This window comes from Mytilus californianus, unplaced genomic scaffold, assembly GCF_021869535.1.
Source record: "Mytilus californianus isolate M0D057914Y unplaced genomic scaffold, xbMytCali1.0.p SCAF_4, whole genome shotgun sequence".
NCBI lineage: Eukaryota > Metazoa > Mollusca > Bivalvia > Mytilida > Mytilidae > Mytilus > Mytilus californianus.
This window is the reverse complement of record NW_026262690.1, coordinates 46,901,330-46,913,348: the sequence shown is the minus strand read 5'-3', so window position 1 is coordinate 46,913,348 and position 12,019 is coordinate 46,901,330. Positions and strand designations below refer to the sequence as shown.

The window sequence follows — 12,019 nt, the reverse complement described above, 5'->3', positions numbered from 1 at the left end:
CTTCTTTGTACTGATGCTTACACTTTACTACTTTAAGATGGCTGTAATGGTAAATATTGTTGACCAATATTTATCAATTATAGACTTTTGACGACGTTAATACGTTATATATGGACCTGTTAGATTATATCGAACCTCGAACGAATATATATGGACCTTTTCAGATTATAATGACCGAGGACGAAGTTTTTAATAATTTAAGAGGGGGTCTTTCAGCGATTTGATCATATGTTATTGAAAAGCATGATACATGCAGGGTATCCAATTTCATTTAACGACATCTTTGTGTAACGGATATTATATATTACTTTGATGGAATGGTTCAAATTTAACTAATAACATTATTCATTTAATATCATATCACAAACCTGCTGTTTTATAAAACTTCGTCTTCGGTCAATATAATCTGAAAAGGTCCATATCTATTCGTGTTAAAGACGATATTATGCATTCAATTCACTACCGTTATTGGTAAGACATATTTTTTTCGCAAACATTTAGACAAATCTTGTACGGTACATTTGTCTTTATATAAGTACTAAGGTTTATTTTTGTAATGTGGATATCGTGTGTAGAAAATTAAGATTCTGATGAACTCTACTATGTGATTGGGAATTAACAAACATCGAGGCAAAACTATTGATAAAATAGAGGAAAAAGGGTGAATCCTTGACTTATCAGGAATTGTTTATTTTCATTTATTTCGAATATCCTCGAAATAGCCAACGGTGATATAAATTTGATGACGGACCTTAATGAAGTATCATTGCCAAGGCCAAACCACGTCAATATCAATTATTTATCAGAATATCGAAAAACACAATATGTCCGTCCACATTATTGTACACCACCAGAGGCAAACAATGATAAAATCACAGCTTTCGTAACTATAAAGTTAATTCAAATAGTTATAAAAAAAATTATGGGATAATGAATCGAAGTTTTGAATTATTACATGTGACAGATGTTAATAAGTTTGTTTTTCATCAGTGAAGTATATTTTACAATCTTACAGCACTAATCGTGTCAACACGAATAATCTATATTGCTCGTCCTTGTGCTTTTTAACGTAGTACTACTACATTGAGTGTAAATTTCTGTTTTATACTTATTATAAACAAGAGGCTCTCAAGAGCCTGAATCGCTCACCTGTATTTCAGAGGAGAAGATTTTTAAATGTTAGCAAACTTGATGAACAAATTGTGTAAAATTGTCTTTAAAGGGCAATAAATCCTTAAGGGGTCAATTGACAATTTTGGTCATATTAACTTTTTTGTAGATCTTACTTTGCTGAACATTATTGCTGCTTACAGTTTATATATATCTATAATAATATTCAAAATAATAACAAAAAATGCAAAATTTTGTTAAAACTACCAATTCGGTGGCAGCAACCCAACAATGGGTTGTTCGATTCGTCTGATAATTTCAGGACCGATAGATCTTGACCAATTAAACAATTTTACCCCTGTCACATTTGCTCTAAAAGCTTTAGTTTTTGAGGTATAAGCCAAAAACTGCATTTGACCCTTATGTTCTACTTTTAGCCATGGCGGCCATGTTTGTCGATGGATACAAACTTCGGATACAATTTATAAACAAGATACCCTAAGGAACATTAGTTAAAGTTTGAAGGTAATTGGCCAAGTAGTTTCAGAGGAGAAGATTTTTAAATGTTAGCAAACTTGATGAACAAATTGTGTAAAATTGTCTTTAAAGGGCAATAACTCCTAAAGGGGTCAATTGACAATTATGGTCATATTAACTTTTTTGTAGATCTTACTTTGCTGAACATTATTGCTGCTTACAGTTTATATATATCTATAATAATATTCAAAATAATAACAAAAAATGCAAAATTTTGTTAAAACTACAAATTCGGTGGCAGCAACCCAACAATGGGTTGTTCGATTCGTCTGAAAATTTCAGAGCTGATAGATCTTGACCAACTAAACAATTTTATCCCATGTCAGATTGCTCTAAAGCTTTAGTTTTTGAGATATAAGCCAAAAACTGCATTTGACCCTTATGTTCTATTTTTAGCCATGGCGGCCATGTTTGTCGATGGATACAAACTTCGGATACAATTTATAAGCAAGATACCCTAAGGAACATTTAGTTAAAGTTTGAAGGTAATTGGCCAAGTAGTTTCAGAGGAGAAGATTTTTAAATGTTAGCAAACTTGATGAACAAATTGTGTAAAATTGTCTTTAAAGGGCAATAACTCCTAAAGGGGTCAATTGACAATTATGGTCATATTAACTTTTTTGTAGATCTTACTTTGCTGAACATTATTGCTGCTTACAGTTTATATATATCTATAATAATATTCAAAATAATAACAAAAAATGCAAAATTTTGTTAAAACTACCAATTCGGTGGCAGCAACCCAACAATGGGTTGTTCGATTCGTCTGAAAATTTCAGAGCTGATAGATCTTGACCAACTAAACAATTTTTTCCCATGTCAGATTTGCTCTAAAGCTTTAGTTTTCGAGATATAAGCCAAAAACTGCATTTGACCCTTATGTTCTATTTTTAGCCATGGCGGCCATGTTTGTCGATGGATACAAACTTCGGATACAATTTATAAACAAGATACCCTAAGGAACATTTAGTTAAAGTTTGAAGGTAATTGGCCCAGTAGTTTCAGAGAAGATTTTTAAATGTTAGCAAACTTGATGAACAAATTGTGTAAAATTGTCTTTAAAGGGCAATAACTCCTAAAGGGGTCAATTGACAATTATGGTCATATTAACTTTTTTGTAGATCTTAATTTGTTGAACATTATTGCTGCTTACAGTTTATATATATCTATAATAATATTCAAAATAATAACAAAAAATGCAAAATTTTGTTAAAACTACCAATTCGGTGTCAGCAACCCAACAATGGGTTGTTCGATTCGTCTGAAAATTTCAGAGCTGATAGATCTTGACCAACTAAACAATTTTTTCCCATGTCAGATTTGCTCTAAAGCTTTAGTTTTTGAGATATAAGCCAAAAACTGCATTTGACCCCTATGTTCTATTTTTAGCCATGGCGGCCATGTTTGTCGATGGATCAAAACTTCGGATACAATTTATAAACTAGATACCCTAAGAAACATTTAGTTCAAGTTTAAAGGTATTTGGCCCAGCAGTTTCAGAGGAGAAGATTTTTGAAATAGTTTACGACGACGACAGACGACGGACGCTTAGTGATGGCATAAGCTCACATGGGGCCCTTCGGGCCCCGGTGAGCTAAAAAGTAAAAAGACATATAATGGATTAACGTCCAGTGACAAATATTTCATGCAATTTAAGAAATTGTACAAAAAAAAATCTTTAAATACTCTTGGGAAACAAAACAAAATAAAATGAATATCCAATCTAACGTCCCCTCGGTAAGAAGAAGGATGATGGGATAGTCACAATGAAAAATTGGCATGCATATGTACGATCATCCTTAACACATAATTTGTCTCGATCATTCAAGCAACGATAGCCTCCGTGAAACTATTGATTAAAATCAAAATCCTCTTGACACTGATGATTGACCTCGTCGGTCGGGCACACTTTTGCTACAATGTACTTTGTGAATTATTAATAAATAAGATTATCCCACGTGACTGAGCAAACCATCGTGCTTACTGTGAGGCTGCCGTTATTTGTTTAACTTAACAGTAATAAGAATTTGTGGCATCAGGGGTAGCATAGTTACTCGGAATGACAAGGAAGAAATCTCAATGTCGTCTTCCAATGTAATATTTCCCTAATCTACATTTGCACTGGACGTGTTGTATGTCTTCATTTTTTCTTGTAAGACGTGTATGTGTCAAAATCATCATCATAAATATTTTAACAGATTTCAAGACATGAAGTCATACCCTTTTGTTACAACTTGAATAAATAGAAGGTGCTTTTATCTTTAATTTATTGTTGTTTGTTTTTGCTATATGTTTATAGAAAGAAGGGTAGTTCTTTTTCGGCAATATTAAAGTATGATGATTGAATAATAGTGGAATAAAATATCAGATTCACTCATAAATATAAAGATATCAATATTTGCTAAGAAAAACATTGTTTTTCGAAGACATCCTAATCTCCCCAATGTAAAAGGAATTAGTGTTTTACATAAGTATAACACTGTAAGGAGGTAGGCCTTGATAACCTCACAATTTTCCTCTCGTTTAATTTCTTTTAATATTTACACCATTAAAAGGTACGTTAAAATACACAAATGATTTCTAATACATTTGTAAGAGTGGTCTCCCATACCCTAGGTCGACCCCTTTAAGCTGCCAAGTCCGATTGTTTTAGTTATATGTTATAAGACCCACCAAAAAAAATCCAAAAAAAAAATCGCGAACACCAAACACTATAGCAATAAAAGTAAAATTACAAACAAAATAACACGAATTAAAATTAATTTGGACAACATAGTAAAGTAAAAACAGACAAAGTAAATGGTTGAAGTATATATTGTAAATTTGTATATATATACAGCGTATGTTAGTTAGTACTTCTGATTATGCATAATTGTCACTTAGCAACACAAACTATATTTCGTATCAATGAGAGCAAAATTGAAATGTATAGTGTAGCAATTTGATAAAGAATATTAAACCACTGATTATTAATTTTTAAAGTTCACCATAAATTGATTTACACTGTCAACAATTTTCAGAAATTATGGAATTCGTTTAATGCATACGTTATTACTAAATTGATTTCGCGTTCGACTTAATAGTTCATACAAACCATTTCTCTCTGACTGAACGTGCCCATTTGCACATTATAGTCTAAATCAGTAGTTAGGCATGTAATGGAGAAGTTGTAAAAGGCGAATAGCTCATTCGTTTTGTGAAACGCATTTAAACACGGTTTCCAACCTTTAACAATGAAATATCTTATTTACGACAGATCGGACAAAATGCATTACAAGAGATGAATTTTAAGACAACTTGTCTGGAAAGTTAATGGCTTAAGTATGAATTTTATTTGCGTGAGTTTAAGAAGTATAGTTTAAATTGCAGTATGAAATGAGTAATTTTTAATCGAAATCAACGAAACGAAAATGACTGAACGCAATATTTACCATATAGAAGGACATCCCATACTTAATCGGAATGACATTAAATAACTCTACTGGGAACAAGAATTTTGATTGAACAGTTGTAACAATGCTGCTTATGGATAGGCATTTCGATTACACTTTCATAGGAATATAACTCAATTTATAACATTTAAAGAAGTCGCTGATTGATCTTATTGTATCGCTTAGATGGTCATTAATTTGACGTCGCTTTAGAAATTACCCCTAAAAGAGAACATGCATGTCATTGCTTCATTTAAGACGATAAAAGTCTCGTGATTTACAAATTTTAAAACGTGCATCTCTCGACATATGTCTACATATCGAGAGAACGCAACAACAAAAAGCGACTAAAGAACTATGTTTACATATAAATGTGATTAGCTCATTGGATACTTATAAATCTTGTGTTTCACGAAAATATTCTATGGATGAGGTTTGCCAATTAGAGGTAACGTCCAATCATCGATGATCATATTTTATTCCACCACTCTGTGTTGCAATCAATATCAAATAGACATCTTTTATAAGAACATTGATGAAAATCAAGGTATCGGAAATAATTACAATCGAACAAGGTTTCTTTTTCGCGAGCAATATAAATACGTGGAAAATAATTCCTAACTATCAGATAAGAGAAGACGTATAGATGGTTAGTAACTTATCTTAATCTGTTTTCACACGGAGAATTACTATAATGGATCATACTTTTCTTCAGCAAACAAAAAAGTGCCTTTAAAAAGAACTCGAAAGTATTTTTCGAGGATTAAAGGAAGATATTTCCATTTACTCTAGGAAATACTACATAAAATTTCGGAAAGATTATAAAACATAAAAAACAGAAGTTTCCTTCGCTGAAATGTTGTTTGATCATGAAATATAACGCGGAGGCTAACCAGACAGCACAGCTACTAGACATGATCAACAAAACTATGAATTTAAGTTCTAACTTTTCTACGGAAATGGGACTCCATGTCCTTCCAAACGTAAAAGGTTATTTAGTTATTGTAAATGGATACGTTGTACCAATTTTAGCAATCGTCGTTTTGATTGCAAATGTGATAGTTATACTAGTGTTGAGAAGACAGCAGACCTATGGAGCGAGTCAAGCAGGTTTGGTAAGTGTTGCCATTTCTGACACGTTAACATTACTATTGCCTGCACCATTTTATTTCTACCAGTATGCCTTACATCATTACTACGTTGATTATGTATTATGTGAACCGGTAGACTGGATTTCTATCTACCTACCAACAATTACTCATACTGCTTCAATATGGCTGACGGTACTCCTCACTGCACAGAGATACTTGTATGTCTGCCATCCGTTTGTAGCTCGTGAATTGTGTACGCTTCGGAATACAACGATATCCATCACTCTAACCTATGTCATTGCGTGTTTAACACATCTCGTGCGAGCCTTTGTGATTGATTACTATCAGTTTGACTATTTCGACCCCACACGAAACACAAGTGCAACGACATGCGACCGTGGTTACAAGGAATGGCTAGACCCGGACACTTACATGGGAGTCTATATGATGATACGTATTGTTTTGATTCAATTTGTGCCTTGCATTGTGCTGATTGTTCTGAATGTCAGAATCGTTCATGGCTTACAGGATGTGGTTAATAAAAAGATGCGTCTTCACAATAAGTCGGAAAGTAGTATATCTGCCGTCAAAGAGAATACAAGAGTTACTATAATGATAGTGTTTATGGCTGCTGTTACTCTGCTCGTAGAGCTTCCAAGTGGTATCATATTGAGCTTTTACGTGTCGCCTTACATTACTAATGTACAAGTATTCGATGTGAATACTTTAAATAGCATGCAAATAATTGCTAACCTGGTGATCATTTTTTCATATCCAATGAACTTTTTTATTTACTGTAGTATGAGTGCAGAATTTAAACAAACGTTATATGAACTCTGTTTCGGGTGTTGTAATTCAAGGAAGAAGAATGGGAACTTCAGAAATAACTCAACTCATCATTACGAACTTACGGCAAATAATATTTGAGTTCTGTTTAAATATACAGTTTTACTTAAAATGCTTTCATAGAAAATGGTTGCGTTTTATACAGTCATAGAGTTTATGTTCATTAAAGCAAGAATATAAGCAAACATATATTTAAAGTTATAGTGTAAATGTGATATTATTGTTGATAAGAAACTGGACATCGTTGATACTAGACCAGGTATACTTATATACAATTTTCAAAATATGTATTATCAATAGTAAAAATAATTAATTATTACTCTTTGTTATTTGTTTAGACTCAAATAAGTATGTCAAAACAAAATAATGATAAAATTAAAGAGTTGACAGTGAACTGACGTGACTTTAAGTAGTTAAATATTTACAGTGTACTGTACCACTTTATTTCTTTACCAGATTTTTTAATTTTACTCCTACCAAAACAATTTGGAATCGATCTTTAAAATTCTTTTTTCGATTTCACTTTTCAAAATAGTTATGACACCAGATGCGTATTTTGACAATTAATGTGTCCTCAGTGGCGCTCGAGGCAAAAACCCAATGTAAATATGGAGAAAAAAGGCGAAAGATACGAATTAGGGGATATTCAAGACTCAAAGTCGAAGAGAAACTGGCAACACCATGTCAGAAAACGAAATACGACAAAAAGACAAAAGAAGTTCACAAACACTACATAGAAAACTAAAGTCTGAGCAATATGAACCCCACCAAAAACTGGGGGTGATCTTAGCTACTCCAGAAGGTAAAGAAGATACTACCCCATTAGTGGCATCCGTCATAAAGAGCTGAAAAATCCAAAAAGGACAAAAAGACTAGTTAAATCTAAACAAGTAATCCGAGTTATGCATGAGGGAATTTTTTAATTTAAAATAATTTTCAAAATTGTATGGCAACAAATTTCAATAAATAATATCAATATGTCCATGCCAGTACCGAAGTGTTTTTGTGTGAATGAACACGGTAATCCTTGGAACTTTCAAGCCAAACTCGCCAAAATACTGACATAATTTTCAACAATTTACAATTGCAGATGTACACTATTTCAATACCTAAATCAACATTCTTAGAAATAAATGAAGAATATTCTACAACTGTTTAGGTTGAGTCAGTATGTTTTATAAAATAATCACAACAGATACAACGATATAGGATTTCCTTTATGAGTTATCTCAGATGGTGCCATTAAAACAAAATACATATATGGATTGGCGATATCTGGCCACAGCTTTTATTCATAATATAGATTCATATGATATATATATATAATTAGATAGATAGATGTATATGTAGATAGATATATGGTTGGTTACCTGAAGATAATATGACAACCTTGCAGATAGATAATAGATATATATGAAAATGTAAAGATGCACCGTGGGATACACTGGTGCTTTAAATTTAGAATGCACCGTGGGATACACGGTTGTAGTCTGTATTATCCAAAAACCTAAAATGTCATAGTTAACATTAAGATTATATGCAGCGAATTCTGCCACATTGACAGAGGAAAACAGAGACTCTGTCAACCGCCATAAAAAGGGCGGTTCGCTGCAAAGCTGTGAACCAGATAACTATAGATAGATAGATAGATATTTTTATTTTAAAGTACAACTTGGTACATATATACATGTTAAATAATCTATATGATGTTTTGCGAACAACTGTTCTAAAACATATTTACCTACACAGATAAAAATACTAACCAAAACTACACCAAACCATAAGATAGTTGATTGTATTTGTATATCATAAAATATAGTATATTATAGTATATCATCAAATATATAACTAACACGGAAAAGTGTAAGCACTATCCTTTTTTTGAATGAAACGTTCCATTGCACCTTTCAAGATGTTTAACCACAATTCATTTCTTAAGCATGTTAAGGGTGACAAGTGAAAACCATCCGGTTGAAAAAATTCTGATCTGATCGAATATCATGGTATTTTATGTAGCAACCCCCACAGCTAATTAAAAAGGCAGTAATATAGTTGTATATTCTATAGCAACACAAGTCCATAGCTTTGCAATAACCTGGTCAAATTTGAGACCATACTTACTTAAGAATTGATGAACTTCTGCATAATCCATCTGATCATGTTCTTTATCTCATTGTACAAAAAACCCACTCTAGAACTACCTATGTCATTACCTGCTACATGTTTTATTAAGAAATATTGTGGATCCTCATAGTTTCATTGTTCTTAGTTAACTTTAAACATGCTTGACAATCATGCCACCACAAAGATTCATTTCAGCGCCCTAGACCTAAGTTAACCCCATCTGGAGGATATCGGGCTGCTACAAAAACATGCTTACTATAGAGGATCCTACTATCCAAACATTATAGGATCTCCTACAATACTTGTAGAGCAATTAGCTACATGAAAGTATAATGTTACATATATAATACAAATACAATTTAAAGCATAATTAATTGAGAAAAAAATTCTTATGTAACCCTTGTATTAAGTTGTAAGCATTGGATCTCCGACCCTTCAATAATCCACGAAAAGCAAGTGAAAAGACAACTTTAAACACACTTAATTCATACCAAGTTTAACCAACACAAGATAATGAAAAATTTGCTAGACTTCAGCATGACTCTGGTTATTGGTAAACGTAAATCGTTGTTCTTAGGCCTGGAGTGTTTAATACCTTCTAAAAAACTGCCAAACCTCAAATTTTCGCGACACATCCTCATAATTGTTAATACTAAAAAAAAATATCCAAAGCTAGTAAATTAGTAATGTCACAATTTTTATTGAGAGAGATACAAGTAAGCAATACCTTAACAATTCACAGAGAGGGATAGGCAATGTATTCATTAGAACATTAAGAGATCTGAACTCATGAAAAAAAAAAGACTGTCATCTCTGATACATCTGTATGCGCTGGGTGCTATGGAACTTACAATCGAACTGGTTACTAAAGGTCTGAAATAACAGTAATAAATTCCAGTGGGATTAGAGCAGGATAAACGCCTGAAGCGATCCACCTAAAAACCAGAAATGGCTTCAGCCATTATGAAAAATTTGTACCAGATCAGTGATAATGAATATCATACTAACTCCGAAATATATAAATGAACTAAAATAAAAATTCATACAAGGCTAACAAAGGCCAGAGGCTCCAGACTTGGGATAGGCACTAAAATGCGGCGGGGTTAAACATGTTTTTTGAAATCTCAACCCTCCTCCTATATCTCTAGCCAATGAAGAAGAAACAAACACACAGCAATACGCACAGTAAAACTCAGTTTAACGAAGTCTGACTCCGATGTCAGAATAGGTAACAAAACAAACAAAACAAAAATTGAAAATGACAATATTACATAAATTAACAAAGGACTACTAGCAGTTACTGACATGCCAGCTCCAGACCTCAATTTAACTGTTTGAAAGATTATGTCTTCATTATATGAAATATCTTGCACAATCCCTTCCATTAGGGGTTTAGTATCATACCATCATCATAAAATATACGAGTGGAGCATAACCCGTATCATACCAGCAACTGGTTTAAGAATAAATGTGTTTATGTCCGATGCAAAGACCCTGTAAGTGAAGTTATATTGAAGCCAAAATATGCCATTTTTTATCACTGGCAACAATATTCCTTCTTCATAAGTTTGCTTTAATGTTTTTGTAAGCTTTTGAGGTAGATGCCGACATTTTTGTGCTTTGTAAAGAATATTACCATAAAAGATTGGATGTGAAATACCTGAATGTATAATATGTCTATGTTGAAGCGAATTTCTTATAACGTAATAAACTGCTCATAAATACAAGGCAAGAATAACTGGATCAAATCAGGCAAAGGCAAATTTAAAAGAATGACAATGAGTACCTGTATACTAGAATTCGTGTAAAAAGAAACAAACATTTAGTATATCAGCAGCAACCACTTAACTTTTATTGGGGTATGTCCCTTGTCCCATAAATGCATTATTTAGCAGGTCTCTCTCTGTCTTGGGTTTGAACCAGGTTGCCCAAATGAGAAATTATTTCCATTTGAGGTCTAGGTGACCTGAAACCTAGATTATGCAATGTAAACATGGTAAATGTGTGCCTGTTAGGACAAGTTATAATAGGATGACCTGCGTTACAAAAAAAACCCAACATGCTGATAAAACAAGCTGTTTAACAACATCTACCCTCATAATCAAAAGCATAACATTTCAAATAAGTCCCAGTGTTCATGTTAACTGAAGTTCTACCTGTACTATAATTTTTGTTCTCTGTACTATCATTTATAAATATCAACCATAATTTAGAATCAACTGTAGCCCAGGAACCAGTATGGCCAATGGTTTTAGGCAAATGAAATAATGCAACCAGCCTAAATTATTACAACACTTGGCACCTAAGCGTACAGCGTACGATACTCATATATTTGAGCAACTTCTAAAATCTTCAAGGATGAAGATTACAATAAATACTAGTATATATATGTGTGAATGCTGTTGTCGACACCTAAATACTAAAGATTTTTGACTGGTTTGGAGCAGACTGCAAGACAAGCTGCCCCTTTTAATTTTACTAGTTTTTGCATATATTTTATGTACATACATGTATATATCCTGGCATATATGCGTCTGACAATTTACACAAAACTCTGTAATAGTCTCATTTTAAAAGTTGTTTACAAGGTAAAACCATTTTGACCCCTATTTTTCTCTTAAATATTAAAAAAAAAAAAAAAAAAAATTTCCCTACCTATCTCCCCACACCTGAGACTGGTGGGTAGGGTTTGGGCAAACAGAAATATTTAAGTCTGGCCTAATATAGTCATAAATATGTGTTCACTTCTATAAATTTTGTCCTTTATATTTTGTGGTACTTTTATTGCAATATCTGTATTCATGCTGTACATGTATATCTGATTTGGAATAATCAGATTATTTATTAAGATAACTAATATTACATTAGTGTTCTCCATTA

At 32.6% G+C, this 12,019-nt stretch overlaps 1 protein-coding gene across 1 annotated transcript; it reads left to right on the top strand.

Moving 5' to 3' along the window:
- The first annotated feature begins 4,752 nt into the window (after nucleotides 1–4,752).
- LOC127738136 (sex peptide receptor-like) lies at nucleotides 4,753–7,334 on the top strand. The gene has a single exon (XM_052249267.1). The coding sequence runs from the start codon at nucleotides 5,948–5,950 to the stop codon at nucleotides 7,094–7,096; it is 1,149 nt and encodes a 382-aa protein (XP_052105227.1). The 5' UTR covers nucleotides 4,753–5,947; the 3' UTR covers nucleotides 7,097–7,334.
- Nucleotides 7,335–12,019: the final 4,685 nt, after the last annotated feature.